A 25474-nucleotide genomic window follows, 5' to 3' on the forward strand; every position below is an offset into this window, starting at 1 on the left:
GCATATAAAAATAGTCACAGCCCCAGTGGTGAAAAAAATATTTGATTAACCCAATAAAAGATGGTCAAGTGTAATGGTTACTTTTTACAGAAGAAAACCTTATAAAGGGCTGAGATGCTGACAATCATGTGAGAAACTGTAAATTATGTACCTGAAAGGTTCCCCTCTAGGGATTTGCCCTCCGTAATATTTTTCTAATATTCTCACATTGGCATGTCTGTAGTTGAAAAGAAATTTTGTCTTTGAGACTGAGTAGTTTCTAGAAATGTGCTTCTGTTAGAGAATCAGAACAGTATACTTAAAAACAAACAAACTTTCAGAACTTTAAAACAGACTTAAATTGCCCGTCTGCTAGTTAATTTCCTCTGAGGCTTCCTTCTGCCCCTCTATTTCCCCAAGGTTCAGAATGTGATTATATTATTACGGTCTGCACTATTGCACTATTTTAAGTCATACCTTACATTCAAACCAATATGAAAAATGATGCTGATATTTTTAATGTATTCTAAAGCTTTGACTTTAATTATTTATACACATAAAAATGTTTACAATTCTGTGGGCATTTCATATAACTTTGACATAAACAAAAACCTCTAGGATGAAACTTTTGACTTTGTGCATTTATTTGGTACAGTAGTTTTAACTCTTTTAACTTCAAGTATTAAAATCTAACTTTAAAAAGCACAAACCCAGTTAAGCCAGATGAAAACATTGTAAAAGTCTTGTGTACAACCTTGTATGGACTTCCCTGGTGGTCCGGGGATTGAGAGTCCATTTTCCAATGCAGGGGATGCAGATTTGATCTCTGATTGGGGAACTAAGATCCCACATGCCATGGGGGATCTAAGCCTGCACACAGCAAATAGAGTAGCCCTCACGTTGCAGCTGGAGAAGCCCCTGGAATGCGCTGCAACAAAGACCAGCACAGCCCCCAAAAAAGAGAAGACAAGGAAGAGCAGAAGCTGAACTGCCACCGAGATGTCCACCCTTGGCTTCTCCATCTCTTGGCTCCTCTCAAGTGTGGTCTTCATTCCCTCCTCCTATAGAACAGCCGCTGCTCAAGGTGCCAGTGGCTTCCAACTCACATCCTCAGCCTTGTCACTCAAGAGGCTGTGCCTTTCCTCTCTCGGATTAGAAGACTCCAGGAAAGGATTCTTGTTGTCCTGGATGGCATTACCGCCTAGCCTCGTGTGTGTGGGCGGTAAGCCAAACTCTCAGACCTGTATCAGGAGAGTTGAGGGAGGAGCATTTCTCCTAAAGAAGGTACTGTCAAGAGCAGCAGAGATCCTGTAAATATAAAAGAAAAATACCAGAGATTGTTGGCAGAGTGCTGTTTTGCTGCGCAGCACAGAGAGGTGTGCAGAGGTGTGCACATGCCTGCGCGTGCACACACACACACACACACACACACACACACACACACTTCCTTCCTGACACAGTGCAGCAGCATGACTAGGAGTGTGCACTCACCTTTCCCAGAGGTCTAATCCCCCTCCTGCAGACAGCATGGGGTCCTGGGTATCTGGGTCATGTCCATTTGTCGGGATCAGCTCTTTTGTGATTCATTAACCTAGTCTACCATGGACTGAATGAGAAGTTTTAAGAACTCTCACATCTTTACAACTCACAGCTACAACTATAACTCACAAGTCTGTAACAGCAGATACCTGAAAATAGGATAATTGTAATTTAGAGAAGCGGTGGGGGGGGAAGGAAAGTCATAGGAAATAGGACATATTAAGCCATATCTGCCCGTTTCCTCCTGAAACACCGTGAAAATGACAGTCAAGAGTTTTTTTGGGTTTTTTTGGTAGAAGCCCACAACAACAGAGAAAAATGGGTGAGCAAACAATAGCAAGAACACTTTGGAAGCAGCAGAGCAGATGGCTGAGTGGTAACTGATTTTTCCAGGCTGGAGAGAACTAAAACCTAAGCCAACTGAGAAACCCGGAGGAAAGCCCACCCAGGAACGGGAAGGCTCTGTGGGGGGAATTACAGAGCGATGGCTCATAATCTGCGTAAGAAGCACTTACAGCCTCAGAATGTCTACATAACTGGGCACCTGCCCCTGCCCTACCCTGCCAGAGCTGAGATTTATGCCTGTGGTTTCTGGAACAATACAACCCCCATAAAAACCCAACTTGTCCTAATCATCTCACCTTGGTGGGCTGAGGCCACTGGCTTCCAGACAACGTGTCTCTTTCTCTTGGAACATCATATTAAAGACTTTAAGAAAGCCCCGCTGCATCCTATTATTCCTCTCAAAGTGCCTGGGGCTCCAGCCAGAAGGGGCACAAGATCCAAGTCCTAGGATCCCAGAGATTACAGTTTAACCAGTGGCTTTGCTCTGTAGCCATGTACCGAAGATTGACGTATTCCCTCCCTGGATGGAGAGTGTTTTGCTACCATTGACACTTCTCCTTGACTTAGCTAGTTCCAGTCAGTGTTACACCCCACTCCCTGTATTAGTTTCTATTTTAGTCATAACTCTTGGCTACAAGTAATAGAAGCTCAGTTTGAATTGGCTTAGGGAAAACAAGAAGATTTTTTTGTTTTTGTAACCAGGCCGTGGGCAGAGCAGGGGGTAGTGGCTGGGCCCCTGGGCGGACAGAACAAGGGGAACTCTAACTGGTGTAGGTGTTTCCCCCACCCATCACCTCCTCGCTTCTCTCGACTGCACATCTGCTGCTGCTTTCCTGATGTAACTGTCATTCCACGCAGCAGGGAACAAAGCCAGGAGACCCGTGTGTTCACATTTCGTAACCTCATTACACTACGTGGATCCAGTTTGAAAACTTTCAATGGAAGTTACATTGGATCCATCTTGGGTCATGTTACCCACCCCGGTGTTTTGTGTTCAGTGGCCCCACCTAGAATAACATGGTTGAATGGGTAGGGGTCAATTCACAAACAAGGGTGAGGCTACTTCCCTGGAGAAGGTAGAGCTGCTGAGGAGACACGTCACTATAAACTTCTTTTTCAGGTGGTTTCTGAGAAAAGTGCACATGAAAGTATGTTACATCACACCTCCGTTTGCACGGATTTGTTTCAGGAGACCTTTGTTCCCCTACCCCCTTAATTTTTCTCAAGGGTTAAATAATTCTTGCTATTCTGTTCAGTTTATGGAGATGATTGTGTGGGACATAACACCACCTTTGAGTGGTGAACAGGTAAAATACAAGAGCCACAGATCCTGAGTAGGTCACCAGTTGCGAGGAACCTTAAGTAAAGGCAAGATTTTATCCAAGCCTTTTTACTTTAATCCATACTTCACAGGAAGGAGAAGCAGTTTTTAAAGGCCAGGAGGTGCCACAATATAAGTACTACTTCTGAGCTATAGAAACATGACCAAGTTAAGAGGTGAGCTGTCCTATACTGGTTTTAAAATGGCTTACTGACTGGGTGCCAAGATAAAGAGCTTATCTTGTTATCTACAGAAAGCAGTGGAGTGACAGAAGCCACAGAACACTGCCTTTTCAGACTGAAAACAAAAGAGATGTGGGGAAACTGAGAAGAGAGACAAAATGAAATTGGTCAAGGCAGACGCTGTGCATGTGTGGACTCGGGCCACTGATTCTCTTTCTGTGAAATGAGAAAAATAGAGTTTGGTGGAAAGCAAAAACGAATGAGGTTTTCGGCATCGCCCTGAAACAGCTACCTTGTATGAATTCTTCGTGACAACCTCTCCAAGGCAACTCAGCAATTATTTTTTCTCCAATTTTTTTTTCCCTTGAAAGACAGAAAAGCAGAGTAATTGAAAATTAACACATAATCTTATGGAACTGCAGAGTCTCAGCGTTGGCACGTTTCCAGAGTCTGTCTGATGGCCTGGGCAGCCTGCCAGTTTTCAGTGGCTTCTGGGTTGGGATTAAATTCCATTTCCATTCAAGCATTTAAGGTAAACTCTTCAGCAGTTCTAACTCAGGTTAGTACAGATTAAAAGCTTGAGTATTTCCAACTCCATACTTCCAAACCTTGATGTAAATAGTTTCCTCCTCTCATTGGACTGAGGCTTGAGATCCAGAATGTGAGCAAGAGTGATGGACCATCGGCAGAGCAGAGGGGAAGAAGGAACAGGCCTAGGGGGAGAGACCGTGAGTTGTGTTCTCACGTTTGGATTGAGATGCTTAAGGGATCCTGGGGGTGAAGTCGGGCTTGGTACATTTTGAATGTGGGGGTGCTGAGGAAGGGAGTGGTTGGTTTTCTTTCTGGCTTGAGTTAGGTACCTTTGGTCAAAACACAGAAGGGAGATTTGGGGAGGAAGTTAGCAAGGTTATGTGAGTTAGAGGAGCCTGGGGCACGTCAGGGAACCAGACCATAGCATGAATCCTTGAGATCTAACACATGGCCAATGGCCAATAGAACACAGTCAGTCTCTTGCTGGCTCTCTCACACACACACACATTTTTACATATGCTTTGGAGGCTGTTGCCTTGGATACCTCTTGACTGTCCCTGCTGCTAAGAAGCTGACTAGGTGCAGCACACTGCTTTCTAATAAGATGCTGTTAAGATGCTCTACGAGCTTGCACACACGACGGAATCTCCTAGAGCAGTGCTCAAATTCCTGTGCTGGTCTGGCTTAGACGGGCATAGTTTTTCATCCTTGTTCACATCAAACTTAAAATATTTCAATTTCTTTTAATAAGCAGACATTTAAAACAAATCAGTGCTGTAGTATAAGGGCTTACCTTTTTCTTGGATCTTATTAGGAAAACTCTATAGTCTGCTCCCAACCAATCCAGTCTCGTTTTTGCGACCAAGGGGATTTTTTCTGAACTGCAGGTCTGAGTATGTTATGCTCCTGGATAAAAATCTTCAGTGGCTCTTCCCTTCTACAGCGCTGTCCAAGAGCATGGAAATGTTCTGTGCTAACCCGTCTGGTAGCCATTAGCCATGTGTGGGTACTGTACACTTGAAATATGACTGATGCAACACAGTGAATTTTTAATTTTACTTAATTTAAATTAATTTGAATTTAAACAGCCACAGGTGGCTAGTGGCAGTGCAGTTCTGCAAGATGCAGTGCACATTCTTCATTTCTGAGCTGACCCTTGCCAGCCTCTGCAGCCGTACCTATTCCATGGTTTCTGTTTGGCATCCACTCTCAGAGTTACTTAATCACTCAGAGTTCACCAAGCAGGTCGCCGCATATGCTGCTCTGCCTTGTTGCCTTCCATCCTTTTTCCTGTTATTTCCTTCTCTTTGTCATCTAATTCTGCTTTCTCAACTTCACCACCTCCAGGAAGCCTTCCCTAGTACCCTAAAGCTAGGTGAAGTGTTTGTCTTCTGTGATCTGTAGTGTCTTGTACATATCACAGAATTGTTATTAGCCATTTGTTTCATGCTTTTCAAGACCCTAAGCTCCTTGAGGGTGAGAATCAACCAGGCATGCTCCAGAAACTTACTCCTTTTCTCCAAATCTTGCTGCTGCTTGCCCCTTGATCAGCACTTCTGCTAGGAAAGGGGTTTTCTTCTTCAGTTATTTCAAGCACGTAGCATCTTACAGCACTGCCTGCTTGTTTCATTGAGGGCTGAGAAATAAAGGACATGGATTATCCTGGAATATCAGGTTCTGATGCAGTACCACCTGGCTCACTCCTGCTGGCCCCTCTTTGTTAGCTGTAACTTCCACTCTATCAGTGAGAAACCTGGCTCCCATCAGTCACCATCAGTTTACATATTTGGTCAGTGGCTCGTAGTGTACATAGCAGTTTCAGAATTGTTGATTTATTTTTTAAACAGATGATTGTTGAGTCATATATTATACAACTCATCCATTTAACACATAGCATTTAGTGGTTTTTCGTATATTCAGAGTTGCAAAACCATTACCACGATAGATTTGAGAACATTTTCATTACCTCCCCAAATTGATTCGTTACTAAAAAAAAAACCTCTGCAGTGTGGAGACTCGACTGTAGAGAACTAGAGTGGAAGAAGAGAGACCAGTCACGAGGCTCTTGGGATAGAGCAAGTGGCGTTGTGGGAGGAATTCCAGATGAGAGAGTAGGGCAGCAGTAGGGGTGGTAAGAGCGGCTGGCCTGGGGATCTGTTCTGAAAGTAGAGCCAGCAGGACCTGGTTAAGAGATTAGATGTGGAACATGAGGAAAAGAGAGAAATTAAGAAGACTTCTCAGCTTTGGGGCTTGTTGACTGGGTGCATGAGAATGCTGTTTATTTAAACCAGCCAGTTGGGGGGAGTGGCAGGTGAACCAGGAAAGTGTGGAGAATTGAGCTGTATTTTGAACATGTTGGGCTTGAGATGCCTGTTAGGCAGGCAAGGGGAGATGCTGAACGAGCATCAAATTTACATGATTCTGGAGCTCTGGGGAGAGGTCAGGGCTGGAATACGAAGTTGAGAGGATCACAGGTAATACCTTTTATGGAAGATTGTTCTAAGAACAAACAGAAGATCTGCAAAAGTATCTGCTAGCTCACAGTACTTTGTTGATAGTAACTACTATGTTATGGTATTTAATCCTCCCAACACTCTGTAAAGTAAATATTTCATGAGGTAGATTTGGTATTATTATGATTTTACAAATGAGACAACTGAGACATAGAGAGGTTAATGTCCAAGCTCACATGGCTAATAAGTATCAGAGTTTGGATTAAACCCAAGACTGCCTGACTCCTGTGCCCGAATTCTTGGTTGCTATGCTCTGTTGCCTTTTACTTAGTAAATAATTCCACTACCAGGGGTGTGCCGTGGCTCTAGCATGCTTGCTTGTAGTGCCTCTGACCTTGTCCCACCCCTGCTTACCCTTCATCCCAACCTCCTCCCACCCCCCCTCCACCCCCGCCATCAGATCCCTTCCCCTTGCTGCCTGTGCCCATGGGTGTGTTCTTAACCTTGGCCAAAGGCGCCCTCTCTTGCTAACACTGGAGATTCTGCTGGAGCCATGAGACTGTCACCTAGGCTTCCAAGCCCCTGTTGTCTTGGAGAGCCATTCTCACACTGCAGTGTGCAACTGGAGCCCTGGAAGCTTGTTGCAAATGCATATCCCCAGGCCTTGTTCCCAGATAGTTTGATTCAGTAAAGCTTGAGGGTTCTAAAGGAAGAGGTCTGGGGAAATGTATTTTTAGGAATGCTGCCTTTGACCCTGCAGTCCCATCAGGACCTTCTGTCCCCAACTATGCTCGTTATTATCGTTGTTTTAGAGCTGGGAGATGCCTTATGAGGGAAAGAACTCTCTTTAGGTTACCTGGGGAGAAATGTATTCATCTCATGGTCACTTTTCTTTTTAACTTTGGTTCATTCTAATCACCCTTGCCTTTGCTGGTCTCCCTAATTGGGTAAAATTCTACTATTAGGTCCTCTCATAGGAGAACAGTGTCCTTCTCATCATAACACTCATTACACTTGGAGTTTTCCTTGTTTGTGTGATCATCTCTTTTCTACTTGACTGTTGCTCTCTTGATGTTAACAATCAAGTAGAAAAATCCACGTCTGAGTTTTGCTCATGTCCTCCTGTCCTGGCACAGTGCTGACTCTAGTCAATGCTCCAAACATTGACTCACATGCCCAATCTCCATCAGAAGTGCCATTCAAGCTATTGTGTACTCAGGCTTGCAAATCACCTACTTTTCTGGATTGAATTAACTTTTGATAGCAGAAATAGAACAGTTATTTTCATTATTTTATTTGTTATAGGATTCCAAAATATTCCAAAGTATTGCCTTTGTTTTAGAAAAACAGAGTTCCAAAGCAAAATCTGTTTGGAAGTTGGGATTATATATGTGTTGCATATACACATTGCAGCACATTTAATGCATGTATGCGTAATCAAGAAAGAGTTTAAATTCAAGAAGTAAAAACAGGTACATTTTGTAATGTGAGTAGAATGATATGACGTAGAATGATATGACACCCATTGTTCAGTTGCTAAGTCGTGTCTGACTTTGCAACCCTATTGATTGCAGCACGCCAGGCTCCTCTGTTCTCCACTATCTCCTGGAGTTTGCTCAAATTCATGTCTGTTGAGTCAGTGATGCCATCTAACCATCTCATCCTCTGTCGTTCTCTTCTCCTTCTGCTTTCCGTCTTTCCCAGCATCAGGGTCTTTTCCAGTGAGTTGGCTCTTCATATCAGGTGGCCAAAGTATTGGAGCTTCAGCTTTAGCATCAGTCCTTCCAATAAATATTCAAGGTTGATTTCCTTTAGGATTGACTGTTTTGATCTCCTTGCAGTCCAAGAGACTCTCAAGAGTCTGCCCCAAACAAAATTGTCAGAAAATTCATGGGCATTTAAATTCCTCATTTGCCATAAGCAGCTACTGTTAATGCTTTTCATTTTGGCTTAGATTCCTAATTATCTGGCAAACAACACTAGTTCTGAATAGCAGTCTTCGTATCACACTAAAATGGAGTTTAATGGACTGTTGCTTCTATAGTAAATGTCTCCAATTTCTGTTCTGCCATTTCCTTTGGAGCACATCATGGTCAGATTTGTGTGCCCGTTACTCTGCCAAAACCACTTTTGTCAAGGAGACCAGAGACTTCCACATGCTAAATCCAGTGTTGAATTCTCAGGACTTACAGGCTTGACCTGTCAGTGGCATTTGATGTAGATGATTGCTCCCTTGTACTTGAAACACTTTTCTACGCTTGCCTGCAGATACTATGCTCTTCTGGCTTTTCTCCTATTCCTTCTTGGCCTCCTTTGCTGATTTTTCCATATCTCTTTGACCTGTAAATGTTAGCATACCAGAGGGACCACTTCTCTTTTCTGTCTGTACTCAACTCCCTGTAGGTGATCCCATCCGTACTCTTGACTTTTGATAAAATCTGCATACTAGTTACTCCAAAACTTCTTTTTATGACCGAGACTTTTTCCTTGAACTTTCACCTTTTCCCTCACATATCTTCCTCCTAATCAATACCTTCACTTGGGTATTTAATATATATTTCATAACTAGCATATTTTAAGCTCAATTTTATCTTCTCCCACCAAATCTGCTTCTCCCATATTCTTCCCCATCTCTGTGAATGGCAGTCCCATTTTCTTAGTTGCTTGGTCAGAATCGTTAATTTTTCTCCCATCTAAACTGTCAGGTTATTAAATCTATCCAAAAACACTGTCAAAGTCTATCTAAGATCTTGTTATTTATTATCACTTCTACGGCTACTATTTCCTAGCCACTCTTGTCTCTCATCTGGAATGTCAAGCCACCTTCTAATTGACTGCTTCTTCCCCCTGCTCTCTGGCACTTTATCCTTCCTGTAGCAAATGATCCTATTAAAATACAAGTTATACCTCACTTCTGCTCAAGACCTTCCAGTAACGTCTAATTTCAGAGTAAAAGCTAAAGCTTTTGTCCTGGTATGCAGGATTATATAACCTACTTCTCAATCTGTCTGCCATAAAGACCCAGCTTTGTTTTGAATTCTAGTTTGAAGTGGACTGATGCTTTACAAAGATATGATAAAAATAAGTTACTACAGAGAGAACTTCCACTCTGGTCATGGTGAACTAACTGATTAGCTCTGTCACTATAAACCACTGGAATACTGGTCTGAATGCAAGAACAACTGTTTTCAGGAATTAGACAGTAAGTAGCCTAGGACTGATTGCTGAGATGAGAAACAAGTGAGATAGCCCCATGAACACCCAGACTTTCTGCAGGAACGCATTTGCCAAACACCAGTGCAGGATATAAGTAGAGCAAGGCGGTCTTGCTGAGAGTAAGAAAGTAAAGATTGGAGTTGGGGAGCAAAATTTGCTGAGCAAAACACCAGAGAGGAGTACATATTCAGAGAAAGAGCTCCATAAATCTGAAGAGAGATCTCTTGACTCTTTGGCTGAAAACTAAGCTGTATTTGCATGTAATGAGATTTCACAAGATCTGAGAGAGAATAACTCCTGGGGATTTGAAAGTGGAACAACTACCTGAGCTCACACTGTAGAGTTCCAACCAACATATATAGTTTGAGTTCTAACCAACCAAAGTAAAGAGACAAGATTGAATGCTTGAGTCACTCAGTGAAGACCCCAGAAGGACCACATCATAGGAGCGGGGTCAAATTGGCCCTAAATAAAGTTACTCTAGATCTGCACTAATGAAGTTTCAACACAAGCCTCAAAAGGATCAAGCTGTTCACAAGGAAATTGACTGCCATTCTTAAGAGGAGGACAACAAAATCCAGACATTCAGCAACATAATACTCAGAGTTTGCACCATTCAGTGGAAAATTGAAAGACGTAAGAAGAAGCAGGGAAGTGTGACATGTAACCAAGAGACAATTAGTCAACATAACCGAGCCAGAAATAACACATGTGATGCAACTAGCAGACATGGACTTTCAAGCATCCATGATAAGTATCAAAAATATAAAAGCAGGACTTCTGTGGTGGTGCAGTGGTTAAGACTCCGTGCTCCCAGTGCAGGGGGCCAGGGTTCCATACCTGGTCAAGGAACTAGATCCCACGTGCCGCAACTGAGGGGGGAAAAAAAAAAAGATCCTGCATGCTGGATCTAAAGGTCCCATATGCTACAGTGAAGAGTAAAGATCCCGAGTGCCATGACTAAGACCTGGTGCAGCCAAATAATAAATATTTTTTAAATATATTTATAAAAGAAAATATCAACATAATGTGGAGAAAATGTGAGAAATAAAAAAGAACCTAGTATAAATGTGATTGTAATTTTTTGCATGTATAGTCTACTTCCATTAAAACCTTTAAAATAAAAAAATAGAGCTTACAGGGTTGAAAGAGATTATACTGAAAAATTCAGTGAATGGACTTAACAGTAGGTCAGAAATTACAAAATGAAAGTTCACTGAACTTAAAGCAATACAAACTATCTGAAATGAAGCAGAGAGAAAAATATTTGAAAAACAGAACCTCAGTGACCTTTGGGACAATGTCAAACAGTCTAACAGGGGAGGAAAAATTCATGGAAATATTTTTTTTCCAAATTTCTGGATAAATTTTTACATATTTAATGAAAACTACCAACACACAGATACAAGATGATCAACAAACTGTAAGCAGAATGAACACAGAGGAAAACATACCAACATAAATCACAATCAAATCGCAAAAAAAACCTGCAGTGATAGAAGATATTAAAAGCAGCTAGAGAAAAAAAGACATGTTACATACGGGAACAAGGGGTAAAATTTTCCAGTGAGTTCTCAATGAAAATAATGTAAGTTAGAAAATAGAAAAAAAAAAGAAAATAGAGTGATATCTGAAAGTGCTGAAAGAACTCAGTTTTATTCTCTCTAAAATATAGAAATTTCCTAGCTTTATCCACTGAAAAATCTGGAAGTGGTGACAACCCAAAAGCAGTGAGCACTCTAGTACCCTGATTGTGGCTTCTGAATGCTCTTTCTCAGTAAAGGGGACCTGGGACCCTTGGAAGAATGGTTGTTTCTAAGTGTGGAGTAGGATATATACAAGATGAGACTGAGGCATTTTATTGTACAAACAGGGAAGCTAATAAGCTCTAGTGGAGCCTGCTTCCTGGGGTTCCCACTGGCCAAAGTTAGGACAATTTGAATACCATTGTAATGGATTGAAGCACATCAGATACACAAAAATCTATGAGTTTATAATGATATTAAGACAAACAAAAACCCTCCTACGGGACTAGCTCATTTTTCTATTGTTGCTGTTAAATAAGAAATATTAACCTTTTGTTTTACCTTTCCTGAATGAGCAGTATTTCACAGTAAGCAAATACAAGAAATGAATAAACATACAAAAGGTGATAAAACTAGTCAGCATTTTGTAACCCCTCATGAAATAATGTATCTAGGCAAGAATCATTTTAAATGCTAAAATTATTAGGTGAAAAGTTGATGGGCATGTTTGTAATAGATGTTAACCAATAGTATCTGAATCCACTGATCAGTATTTCCATTCCCTTCCATTATGTACCTCCTGTTTTGATTTATAAGTACATCATATTATATATGATGGAGCCTAGCCCTGTCTCAACCACAAAACAAAAGCAAAAACTTTAGTCCAGCATCTAGATCTGGCCTCACAGGGGCTAGAGAAACAAGTTTAATGATGCCTCCAAAATGTAGGATATGCAACAAGGTAACCTGTTTTCTTCACAGGTAGATGATTGGAAAGAAACAGGGAAAAGGAAGAACTGTTACAGATTAAAAACAGAAACATACAATCAAATCCCAACATTAAAAAAAAAACACAGAAAACATCAACCAAATGCCAAGTGTGGACCTTGTTTAGATCTCAGCTTTAAAAGGATATTTTTTAAGATTTAAATTTTCAGATGGACTAAGATATTCAAGAATTTTTGTTAATTTTTTCAGACATGATAATGGTGTCATGGTTGTATAAATTTTTTCTCTGATGTACAGACTCAAGTATTTGCAGACAAAATAATAAATTGGTGTTATTCTAGCCACACCCTCCTGCACAAAAAGTTGGAAAAAGGAAGAATAAATTAAATAAGTTGATGATATTGGTCTTTGTTGAACTTTTGTGATGGGTCCATGAAGTGTGCGTGCTCAGTCACTTAGGTGTGTCCAACTCTTTGCAACCCTGTGGACTGTAGCCCGCCAGGCTCCTCTGTCCATGGGATTTTCCAGGCAGGAATACTGGAGTGGGTTGCCATATCTTCCTCCAAATGGTAGTCATTAAATAACTTTTTCTATTTTGTGCATTTTTAATACTTCTCTAGTGAAAAGTTAAAAAAAAAGATCATGTGCTTAAGGATTTTCCAAATGACTGCAAGAAAGAGCCTCACTCAGATTGTATGCAACATTGTCAATTAAATACAATTCTAACAAGTTTTGTATAAGTATCAGTTTTATGGGAGAAAATAGAGTAATGCTAAAGGCAGTATCCTTGCAGAAATAAAAAGGCTTAATTGGTAACATGAAGAAACTGAAAACTCTGACAGGTAGACAGAAGCCATAGGAGCATTAAGGGGCCACTCAGTGATTAAATGGACACACTGTGCCTCAGTTTTCCTGCCAGAGGGCATTCCCTACAAGATGCATCCATCACGGAGCCCGGAACCTGGGCAAACCTGGTAGGTAAGGCTCCTCGGTGGCCCCCTCATCGGTTTCTCCTTTTCACTGGCTCTAGTAGCAGCCCACCCACCAAAGCCGTTTTTGAAGGGGCTGCTTTTGTTGAAGGGATTGATGAGATGTAAGATGTACTCCCTATGGTCTAACACCAGATTCCATTATGCCTTGTGGTTTTTCATTGTTTTCCTTATCATTATTTTTTTTGTTCTATTTTTTTTTGACGTTTGCCCATTTTAATCCATGTTCTTTTCTTGCTCTGTATGTGTGTGTGTCCCGCTTGCTGTCTTTGCCTCCGTTGTTCCTAGGTTACAGTGTAGCCAGGATATACCCAGTCACTTGGCTGATGAGCATGCGCTGATAGCCTCCTATGTGGCCCGTCTGCAGCACTGTGCACGGTCAGTGGTAGAGCAGCAGCAGGCGGGTGGCCAAGGGCTGATCCGAGGGGGGGAGAGCTCTGTTACCCGGGGCTGCCAGCTGGAAAATACTCCGCGTGTGGGGTTTTTCTTGAGAAGCTACCAGCTATGTTTGGCAGAGTTTAAATAATTGCTAAAGCATTAGCTTCTAAAAGAGAAGGAGCCTTGCCAAGCCTGGGCACTTACCTAAACACAGAGTCAGAAATTCTTCCTTAAAGTGGAGTGCCCTTCCTTCCTTCAGACTACACTTTTAAGAGTGTAAACCTCAGAGATGTGCAGTCCCAAAGCCGTGTATTCACAGAGGTATTTGATACAACCTCTTCCTGTTTGTTCTTGCCTAAATAATGAAATCTTTCGATCAGCGTTCAAAGTCTAGGGTTGATTGGCGCACCTTGTCTAAGGTGGAGGCTTTGACACCATCACCTTGTTACATCTTTATATGTTGCATCATCATCCATTCCCCAAAACCTTATCATTGTTGATAATTTAAACCAGTGATTTTTAACAGTAGTATTGAGTCATTGTTACCTGAGAGACTTTTACCAAACCATATATACCTCCTCATATTGTAATAATTATATGTATTATAATTAACTAGAAACTACGGTTAATATGGGAATATGTCTGATCCCTCAGTGGGTTATGCTGGAAAAACATTTGATAACCACTAACTCTAGCAAAGTTAACCCTTTAAAAGAGTTAATAGACAAAGTGCCATTGCATTCAGGTAGACCCAAAGCCACCTGTCCAGTCCATGCCCACCCTTGCCACCATTCTGCAAGGAGAATGGCAGGTAAAGTTTAAATAACCTAAAGTTTAATAATCCCTCCCCTTTATATAGCAGCAAAGAATCTCTGTGCCAAACAGCTTGAGACTGTTACTCTTGGAGAGAAAACTAATTTATAAACTTAAACACGTGGGAGAGGCTAGACACTTAAATTTTGATCATAGCTTTGCCCTTAACATGCCTTGGCTCCACAGGAAGCACTTATTCCCCATGATAACAGAAAAATAAATTAATAGTCAACTTTAAAATATGTATAATTGAAAAGGACTGTTTTAAGTATTATACTTTATAGCACTTCGCATAGTTTCCCCAGTATGACCAAATGGTGTTTATTACTTTCAGGCATTTACCTGTCTCTAAAGCATTAGATTATAGGGTTCTCCTATCTCCCAGCTATAATTAATAAACTTATTCTTTGGAGGGGAAGGCCTGCAAATTATGCGTTGTATCATAGAGAGATGATTTCTGAGTACTCTGTCGCAGTCCCTTGATCTCTGGGAAGAGAGTTGTCTCACCCCAGCAAGACAACTTACTTAGTATCAGTAAGGGTAGTTGTCCAAGTGATTAAAAGTTTCCATGGTGAATACAGCAGCAGAATATTTGACAGACACTACTACCTGATATTTCAGCCCAGGAAGATGTATGCTAGGTTTAGCTGAGACCCTCAAGTCTCATGGCTTAGAGATTAGGCTCCCTGAGCGAGAATTGGTGGCCAGGAGCCCTGGAGGAACATGAGGATTGGGTGAGTATTGCATCTCTTCTTGCTTTATAGTTGAAGGAACTGAGCTTTGTACAGAAATTTTGAGGCTAACTATTGATAATTCTGAATATTGAGATGTAAAATCAGCTGAAGTAGAAGAATAAGGAACCTTTCTAATTTCCCTTGTAGTTTCATTAACCTTAAAACCTGTCACCAACAGAAAGTTCTAGTTTCTGGCTGGAAAGCTTGGCTAGTTAAAGCAACCATGTCCTCCACACTCAGGTAGGAATGACAGGTCAAATCGACCTTCCTAGGGAGAGGGAATGTGATGGAGAAGGAGGACCTCTTTTGCAAAGAGGAACCTATTGTGTCACAGAGGGCAGCCACTGTAAGTCCCACTTCTTAAGCTGCTGTTCCCTCCATAACAGTATCTACTTGTTTTGGTAAATGTTTGTTTTGTTGTTATTTAAAAGATAGAGTCCTCTTGTTTCAGACAAATAAATAGGCATAAATACTATAGTTCAGCCCTGACCTTGGGGCCCTAACCCTAAAGTATTAAAGCCAACTATTGGTAGCATGTTCTTATTGCAAGATCATCTTTTGAGAAATGATTTTATTAATATATGCTAGAGACTGACACTTGCACACCTAAAATTATATAGTGTTGAGAAGTGTCATTGGCAGAAGACCATGATGTTGACAGTGGCAGCACATTTTTAAAAAAAATTCATCCTAGAGGAAAGACCAAGTGAAGCTTAAAGAGTTAGTCACAGAGATAGAAATACAGGATGGTAAAAAAAAAATCTAAGAAAAATATAGTTGATTTTGTATATGAAAAGTCCAGATCTCTATTGATTTACCACCATCCTTCCCAGATTCCCTTCAGTAATTATAACAAGGTTTGATGAATATTGAACTCATGTCTTATAAATTTTTTCATATTTCATATTTTGTCATACTGTTAAATTGCAATCAGGGGTTTGGAACTCCAGGAACCTGGAGCCAAAGTAGAAACAAGCCACGACAGTCATCTCTCATCAGTTAGTCATCATCATTATTGTTGTCTTAAAGCTGTCAGAACTGAAACAAAGTAGAATTATATAGCCATAGTGCTGGTTAATCTGGAAGTGCCTTATATGGATAAGTTGACATCACACCCTAAATTAAAGATGTCAACTGTAATCAGCAGAAGGTTCTATATGAGCAGAACATATACACAGAAGTAGCCTCCTGCTCAAGAATCCTTTTATCCAAGGTAGTGGCACTACCTTCGTGGAAAATGAGAGTGAAAGTCACTCAGTCGCGTCCAACTCTTTGCAACCCTGTGGACTATGCAGTCCATGAAATTCTCCAGGCCAGAATACTGGAGTAGGTAGCCTTTCCCTTCTGCAGGGGATCTTCCCAATCCAGGGATAGAACCCAGGTCTCCTACATTACAGGCAGATTTTTTACCAGCTGAGCCACAAGGGAAGCCCAGGAATACTGGCATGGGTAGACTGCCTTAGTGAAGTTTAAAGTTCTTAGAACGCTGGAACTGTTGTTAAGAATAACAGACTAAATTAATTCACTCAAGTTGGGGCTACAGTTGTAGAATAAGCATGGTAAAAGAAGAGAAGGAACATTGGAGGGGAATGTTTGATACCATGGAATCTTCCCCAACTTTATCATATTGTGAACCTGCCCTAGCTTAGGTCCCTCAGTTTTGCTCAGCCAATGTTAAGTGTACTTCCCCAGCCCTCTCTTTTTCATGATGCTTTAGTTTTCTCTTGGTCCTTTGAATTCAAGACCTATATCTAAATGTCATGAGGTTTTCTGAAAACAATCGGTTGGAAATAGCTCCTAGGCTTTATAGATGCCCCTTTTTCAGCCTTTGCATTCAAAAAGAAGTGTCCCCTCTGAAGGTATAGGAGCAACAGAGATATACTGCCCAAGAGAGATGGTATGCGTGGCCTTGTTATTTCTCTAAATCCCTTTGGTCTCAGAAGACCATTAGTATCTATGATTCAGGTCTCCATTTCTTTTGTTACCATTCTTTTTCATAAGCACTTCTCCCATCTGTTCTTTCTGAGAGAGAAGCAAGAGTAGGGGTTGTTTAACAGATACCTGTTGAATTTTTATCTCCTTGGCAGTGTCCTGGACAGTCCTAGCCGACTGGACGAGGAGCACCGGCTTATAGCCCGCTATGCTGCCCGGCTGGCTGCAGAGGCAGGAAACGTGGTAAGTAAATAGGGGATCACAGCAGAGTAGCAGGAGTTTACATTATTTTAATGTGCAGATGGAAGGGGAATGGTAAACATGGAGCTCTGGAGGGCACATACCTCAGAGACAGGAGGCGGGAAACAGATCTAAGGAGGGGGTTGCAGTGGCCTTTAATTTTATCTGTAATAACTGCTTTTAAAAATCAATCAGTAAAAGAAAATCAAAGAACCAAAATTTGGTTCTTTAAAAAGATTGATAAAATTAATAAGCCCCTAGAAATCCTGATCAAAAAGAAAGGGAAAAGGATGTGGGGAAAAGAGAACTTTTATACACTGTTGGTGGGAATGTAAATTGGTGAAGACTATGAAAAACAGTATGGAGGTTCCTTAAAAAACTAAAAATAGAACTACCATGTGATCCAGCAGTTCCACTCCTGGGTGTATATCTGGAAAATAATGAAAACACTAATTAAAAAAGATACATGTACCCCAGTGTTCATAGCAGCACTATTTACAATAGGCAAGACATGAAAGCAACCCTAGTGCCCATCAACAGATGATTGAATTAAGAAGATGTGATTCACACACACAAACTGGAGTATTACTCAGCCATACAAAAGAATGAAATATTGCCATTTGCAGCAACATGGGTGGACCTAGAGAATATTATGCTTAGTGAAATGTCAGACAGAGAAAGGCAAATTCTATACAATATCACTTATTATGTGGAATCTAAAAAATAATACAAGTAAGTGTATATGCAAAACAGAATCAGACTTGGGACTTCCCTGGTGATCCAATGGCTAAGACTCCATGCTCCCAGTGCAGAGGGCCTGGGTTCGATTCCTGGTCGGGCAACTAGATCCTATATGCTGCAACTAAAGATCCAGCATGCCACAGCAAAGATCCCACATGCCCACAACTGACTTGGTGCAACCCAATAAATAGATAGTTTAAAAAAAAATGGGAACAGACAGACATAGAAAACAAATTTGTGGTTACCAAAGAGTAGGAGGGACAAGTTTTGGATATGGGATTAGCAAACTTCTATGCATAAAATAGATAAGCAACAAAGATTTACCATATAGCACAAACAGTAATACCTATTGTAATAACCTTAATGGAATATAACCTGTAAAAACCCTGAATCATTATACTATATACCTGAAACTAACAAAATATTATAAATCAACAATACTTCAGTTTAAAAAAAAGATAAAAAGGGAAGAAAGAAAATGCAAATTACCAATATTAGGAATGAAAGAAGGGACATCACTACAGAGCCTATAAACATTATAAGGATGGCAAGAATATTATGAATATACTTGATGACTAGATGACAAATTTCTTGAAAGATACAAATTTACATAACTGACATAATAAATAGAAAATCTAAATAGTCCTGAATCTGTTAGATTGAATTCATAGTTGACTTCAAAAACTCCAAGCCCAAATAGCTTAACTGTTGAATACTATTCATATGTTTAAGGAAGAAATAATAACAATCTGGCACAAACTTTCAGAAAACAGAGAAAGAAGGAACACTTTCCAAGTCATTTTATCAGGTCACCATAGCTTGAATCCAAAACAGTACAAGGCCATTACAAGCCAAGTTCTGTCATGAGCATAGATACAAAAATCCTTAAGAAAATATTAGCAAATTGAATCCAGCAATATATAGAAAGGATAATATTCCATGATCAAGTGAGGTTTATCCTAGGAATGCAAATTTATTTAACACGTGAAAATCAGCCAATGTCATTCACCATATTAGCAATTTAAAGAAGAAAATTATAATACTTCAATAGATGCAGAAAAGACATTTTAACAGTCAGCAAGACTATATAAGATTTCTTAGAGGGGTTACAGGAATCACAAACCATTGGGTCTAATATTGTTCTGGAGTTCTGGAGTGAGATTAGACTGGACAGGCAGGCCAAGATCTTACAGGACAATATCCCACAGTGTATTGTTTACTCCTTCCTAGGGAAATAGTTATGAAAGCTGCCAATAGAGAGTTTTGCTTCGTTTCTCTCTCAAAATGTAATTTATTCCTTTGGATTTGTTTAGACTTCAAAATCTTTTCCTTGAGAATCTAATAAGTCATACATCTGACTCTAACATTCCAACTCTAAAGGTTAGGGAAATGGAACAGAATGGGGGGAAAAAAGTCTTGGAAAAAGACTAGTTTTATTTGATTAGTCAAACCAGTCAGTCACAAATATTTATTATTTTAGAAATTAAAATTTGCAAATAATACTAATTTTTTTGAGATGGAGTAGTGTTGTGGTTGGAGTTTTAAAATTAAGTATACTTAATACCATTATACAGTCTTGCTGACTTTAGTACTTTTTAAAGTACTTTTTGAATTTTGTAAATAGAAGCTCCAAAGCCATTTGACCCTGAAAAGGAGATCCTAGTACTCCTTTACTGCAAACAAGATAAATCTGTTTACACCTGATAGTTTCTGATGCCAATTCTCTAATTCATGTGAAAATAATCCTTGTTAGAATGGTCTTGAGACTAAATTCTGATATGGCCCCTTTCATCTTCAGTTTATTTTCCTAAGTGTAGTTATCTTATAAATATTGGGTCTCTCAGGGTGGAGTCTTCTTAACTAGATTTCTATTAAACAGACGACTTCTAATCTACTAATCTCTCACTGATACAAGTGCTTTGCATAAAGTGGGTGTAGTGCTCAAAAGAATTTATTTATAGCCTGCCAGATAGGCTTTGTATTGATTTTTTTTTTTTTCCAAAACACTTCACAAAGAAAAGACCATTAAATCACTTTAGCAGCCGGCATTACACCCTATGAAGTGCTCCAGCGTCAGACCCTCACATCTCCCCAGGTGGTAGACATGGCCACTGAAACCTCTTCTAAACAGAGACTGATCCCAAACAGAGAATTTATAGATTGCTTAGATGAACCAAGAGAGAAAATTTGTTTTCCTGACATGCCTAAGCTCCTTTTTAAAGCAGAAATACAATGTGTGGCAAATCTTAAAATTTCATCACAAACATCACTAGCATTTGATGTAGTCAGATGGTTTTTTGTTTATTTGTAAAGTTTCTTTATGAGAAAATTAAAAACTCACTATGGACAACTTGGGAAAAAAGTGAAAGGAAAAGGAAACCATTATCCATTGTCATGCTATCTAACATTTACACATTTTTGAGATTTTTTTTCACAGAGCCTGGTCCCAGACTTCACAGCCTCATCATCACGTCAGCTGCTCCACCCATACACTATTCCATATATATCCTTATGGCTTCTTAGAATTAAAGATAATGGTATTTTCATGGGTGTTTGGCACACATGTGATGATTTTAAACCCCTACAAAATCATCATTGTCAAACCTAGCTACATATTATAATCTTGTGTGCAGCACTTAAAAAATATAGAGTTTCTTGGCCTTGCCTCAGATCACTGAATCCAGAATCAATGGGTTTAGCAGGGTCTATTGATTTTCATTTAAAAAGCAAAAAGAAAATTTTCAGTCTTTTGATTTACAGTTACCTTAGGAACCACTGCCCTAAAAAACATTACTGGGTTTTTGAGAGAGGGAAATATTAATAATCCATAGCCCTCCAGTTAGTCTAGGCAAGGCTGAGGTGATGGGAGGGCTGCCCTGGAATGCAGTGAAGTCTAACTGACATCAGGCATATCTGTAAAACTCATTCTGCCAAGTTCATCCAGACAGGAAACTTCCAATCTCTTTTTAGGAGGCTCCAGAAGTGCATCCCAGCAGATTACAGTTTGCTGACTATGTTGACTTTCCTTGGTTTAATGGTTTTTGTTGTTCAGTCACTCAGTCGTGTTTGACTCTTTGCAACCCCATGGGTTGCAATACGTCATCCTTCCCTATCCTTCTTTATCTCCAGGAGTTTGCTCAAACTCTTTGAGTTGGTGATGCCATCCAGCCATCTCATCCTCTCCCACCCTCTTCTCCTTTTGCCTCCAGTCTTTCCCAGCATCAGGGTCTTTTCCAATTTTCCCAGTTTTGCTCAATGGGGTTTTGTTCCTTATCCTGTATTTTTCAGCTGTGTCTCCATCTCATTAAAGATGATGGAGCTCTGTAAGATTACCTAAACTTGAGAAAATACTGGAGTGGGTAGCCATTCCCTTCTCCAGAGGATCTTTCTGACCCAGGGATCAAACCCAGGTCTCCCGCATTGCAGGCAGATTCTTTCCGGTCTGAGCCACCAGGGAAGTCTAAGAGAATACTAGGGTGACAGAGGAAGGGATCTTTGTCCATAAATATTTTAATTTTACAGACAAGAGAATAAAGGTATATAGGAAAATAAAGTAGCTCAAAGTTTACATGGCGAGTAACTGACCCTAGGATTCCTAACTTCCATTCTTATTCCACAAAGTGAATCCTCCAGTTGGTAGGGTTTGTTTGTTTATTTGTTAAAAACGTCATTACAGAACAGTTTCAGATTTATAGAAAATTTCTGAAGCTAGTTCAAAGAATTTCCATATAACCCATGTTCCTTTTCCCGTGTTAGTAACATCTTACTTTAGTATAGCAAACATGCTGCAACATGTCAATGTATGATTATTAACTAAAGTCCATGCCGCCTGCAGTGCAGGAGACCTGGGTTCGGAAGATTTCCTGGAGAAGGAAATGGCAACCCACTCCAGTATTCTTCCCTGGGAAATCCCATGGACAGAGGAGCTCGGCAGGCTCCAGACCCTGAGGTTGCAGAAGAATCAAACATGACGCAACCAAACGACGACAATGTGCCTTATTCAGAATTTGTTAGTTTTTGCCTAATGTCTTTTTTCTTTTCTGGGGCTCCATCCAAGATACCACATTTCATTAAGATGTCATCTCTCCTTAGGCTCCTCTGATCTGACACTTTCTCTGACTTTTCGTATTGTTTTTTGTTTGTTTTATTGAAACACAGTTGATTTGCAATATTATGTTAGTTTCAAGTATAGAGCAAAGTGGTTCAACTATATTTATATATGATATATAGGATTATTTTCCATTATAGCTTATTACTGACTTTCCTTGTTTTTGATGACCTGGACAGTTTTGAGGAATGACCTGGACAGTTTTGAGGAATGGCCTTTAATTGAGACTTGTCTATTTTTCTCATGATTAGACTGGGATTGTGGATTTTGGGGAGGAAGAGGTAAGTGTCACTTTCCTCACTTCACATCTTACTTGTTTAGTATCAGCGTCACTTATCTCTGTTGATGTTGACCTTGATGATCTGACATAAAGTTCCTCTTTTTTCCCCTTTCTACACTGTCCTCTTTGGAAGGAAGTCACTGTGGACAGGCCACACTTAAGGAACAGGGAGTTAGATTCCACTTCCTTAAGAGCAGAGTATGTACCTATGTTATTTGGAATTAATTCAGTGTTTCCCTGTTCGAAATCCTTCAGTGGCTGCATGCCACATGTGGGATGGGATGGAAACTCTACCCCATGATAAAAAGGCCCTTTGTGATCTGGGCTCTCCCAGTTTATCTCCCACCCTTGCTTCATGGCTAACTCCTCTCCGTCAGTGCTGACTGAACACACCCACCTGGAGCACTGTGGGCCTTCACCCTTCTCTCTGCCCAGCAAGCCTGAGCCACCAACCCCCAGACCTTCACCTGGCTTGCTTCCTCGGTTCACTGAATCTTTTATAACTACCTAGTTTAAAAAGTCTTCTGTTTCAGTTTATTCTGTTTCATTACCCTGTATTTCTTCATCAAATTTATCACTACTGATGTCATACATATGTATATATATTTCTTACCTTTCTTTCCCAGTGTAATGTAAGCTGCTGCTGTTCCTGCTAAGTCACGTCAGTTGTGTCCAACTCTGTGCGACCCCATAGACGGCAGCCCACCAGTTTCCGGCAGCCCACCAGTTTCCGCCATCCCTGGTATTCTCCAGGCAAGAACACTGGAGTGGGTTGCCATTTCCTTCTCCAGTGCATGAAAGTGAAAAGTGAAAGTGAAGTCGCTCAGTCATGTCCGACTCAGTGACCCCATGGACTGCAGCCTACCAGGCTCCTCCATCCATGGGATTTTCCAGGCAAGAGTACTGGAGTGGGCTGCCATTGCCTTCTCCATAATGTAAGCTACATGAGGGTAGAAGCTGTATTCAGGCATCCCTAACCTACAAGCCAGGGACTGGTGCCTCCTGTCAGATCAGCAGTGGCGTTAAAGTGCACAACAAATATAATGCACTTGAATCATCCTGAAACCATCCTCCCGCCTCCCCGTTCCATGGAAAAATTGTCTTCCATGTAATGATTCCTGCTGCCAAAAAGGTTGGGGACCACTGCCTTATTCACTAATGCATCCCTAGTTTCTGGAACAATATCTAACACATAATAAGTGCTCAGGAAATATTTGTTGAATAAATGAATGAACTATTTAATTTTTGAAAGAAACCATCTTTAGGTCTCTTCTGGCTAAAGTATTCCATGTTTTTTTAAACTAACTGTTCCCTCGTTTTCTCTGGAGGCATTTTAGGAAGGGATACCTGGCTTTATTATTTTTTTTTAAAGGAATACTGTGGTGTCTAAGGTGGTCAATAAATAAAACCCCTACATTTCTCTATTATTTAGTGTACCTTGACTATGTTTGATGTTTGTATGAGTGAAATAAGCCAGCATTCGACTCTCTCCACTGGGGGCTCTCCCTGTTGTTACATCCAGGTGAAGGAGCGAGGGTGCAGGCTGCTCCAGGTGGGACAGCAACTAAGGGTTTGAATCTTCTTCCACCTCTACTTATTCTTTTGTGTGTATGTGTTTAATTTTTATTTATTTAGTTATGTTTGGCCATTCTGAGTCTTCGTTGCTGTGCGTAGGCTCTCTCTAGTTGCAGAGGTCAGGGGCTACTCTGCATTGCGGTGCATGGGCTTGGCATTGCCGTGGCTTCTCTTGTTTTGGAGCACAGGCTCTAGGCACTCAGGCTTCAGTAGTTGTGGTGCACAGGCTTAGTTGCCCCATGGCATGTGGGGTCTTCCCAGACCAGGGATTGAACCAGTGTCCCCAGCATTTCAAGGCAGACTCTTAACCATTTGACCTCCAGGGAAGCCCCTACCCCTACTTCTTTATGTTTGAGTCACAATGCTTCGTGGTGCCAAAGAATATTGCCTGGTTAGGAATCACTATTTTTTAAAGTTAATTTTTGTTGGCATATATATAGTTGCTTTACCATGTTGTGTTAGCTTCTACTGTACAGCAAAATGAATCAGCCACACATATACGTATATCTCCTCCCTTTTGGACTTCATTCCCGTCAGGTCACCACACTGCATTAAGTAGAGCTTCCTGTGCTGTATGGCATGTTCTCATTAGGAATCACTGTTTTGATAATAATTCTTGATTCATGCATTAACTTCCTCTATGAAAGATGCTTCAGCACTGCAGTCAGACACACTCAAAACTAAAAAGATTCTTTAGAAATGTCCAGTGAAATACTTTGGGGGATTTGTTTACTTGTCAGCATATGAAACCAGTTCCTTTCCTCATCCATAATTTTCCTTGGTCCCACTCTGATAAGGAACCATTCATTTTAACTCCAGTCTTCAGGATTTGTAAATCTATTATTCATAGCAGGTTTAGTCTCAGGCTTGCCATTTTTCTGAGGTTCAGCTCAGGCTCTCACAAGACTGTGCATAGACAATAGAGAGAACTGGCTCAATTGGCCACTGGTCCACTCTTCTTGTAGGAAGAAAGATGACTTTTTTCCCTTTTAAAAAAGAAAAGCATTTGGTAATTTGATTAAGTAAAAAAGCCTCTGACTCACATTTGCTATGCTGTTTTGCCTATGTTTATTTAGGAAGTTTCACATGAAAAGAATTACTGATTGCATCTTTAAGCACTAGATAGGAAACAAAGTTTCTGCTTCATCATATATCATGTTTATACATGGAGTGAAGCGTAACCATACCAGAGCCTTCATTAGAGCTTCCACTGTGGCTAATCAATAAAAGGGAAATGTCACCTAGTCATCCATTTTCATATTTTGTGTTGATTGACTTCCATATTCTTAAAGGAGGTAATAAGAGTCAAAAACGTCAGTGGATTTGAAAATCAAAACCGTAATGATTTCTCCAACGGAATTTAGATGGCCAGTAAGCTCGTGAAAGTATGCTGAACATATTACTCATTAGGAAAATAAAAATTGAATTCACAATGTGTGTGCATGCTCCGTAGCATGCAACTCTTTGTGACCCTATGGACTACAGCCAACCAGGCTCCTCTGTCCGTGGAATTTTCCAGGCAAGGATACTAGAGTGGGTTGCCAATTCCTTCTCCAGGGGATCTTCCAACCCAGGGATCAGACCTGTGTCTCCTGCATTGGCAGGTGGATTCTTTACCACTGAACCACCTAGGAAGCCCAAATT

At 40.5% G+C, this 25474-nt stretch overlaps 1 protein-coding gene and 1 long non-coding RNA gene across 12 annotated transcripts in view; one reads left to right on the top strand and one right to left on the bottom strand.

Moving 5' to 3' along the window:
* The window catches only part of DTNB (dystrobrevin beta), a 235813-nt gene that overhangs the window by 163841 nt on the left and 46498 nt on the right, over positions 1 to 25474 (top strand). For 7 of the 11 annotated variants that reach the window (XM_020913827.2, XM_070450737.1, XM_020913830.2 and 4 more), the window contains 2 exons: positions 13318 to 13407; positions 17042 to 17129. In XM_020913827.2, the coding sequence (XP_020769486.1) occupies positions 13318 to 13407; positions 17042 to 17129 (178 nt within the window). The remainder of the gene's footprint in view (positions 1 to 13317; positions 13408 to 17041; positions 17130 to 25474) is intronic. The other 4 variants (XM_070450757.1, XM_020913833.2, XM_020913834.2 and 1 more) reach the window with 1 other exon arrangement.
* LOC139029856 (uncharacterized) lies at positions 482 to 1702 on the bottom strand. Its single transcript, XR_011482099.1, has 2 exons — positions 1471 to 1702; positions 482 to 1287 (listed from the first exon to the last, which is right to left on the bottom strand). It is a non-coding gene; the product is annotated as an uncharacterized lncRNA (long non-coding RNA).

This window comes from Odocoileus virginianus, chromosome 2, assembly GCF_023699985.2.
Source record: "Odocoileus virginianus isolate 20LAN1187 ecotype Illinois chromosome 2, Ovbor_1.2, whole genome shotgun sequence".
Taxonomy (NCBI): Eukaryota; Metazoa; Chordata; class Mammalia; order Artiodactyla; family Cervidae; genus Odocoileus; species Odocoileus virginianus.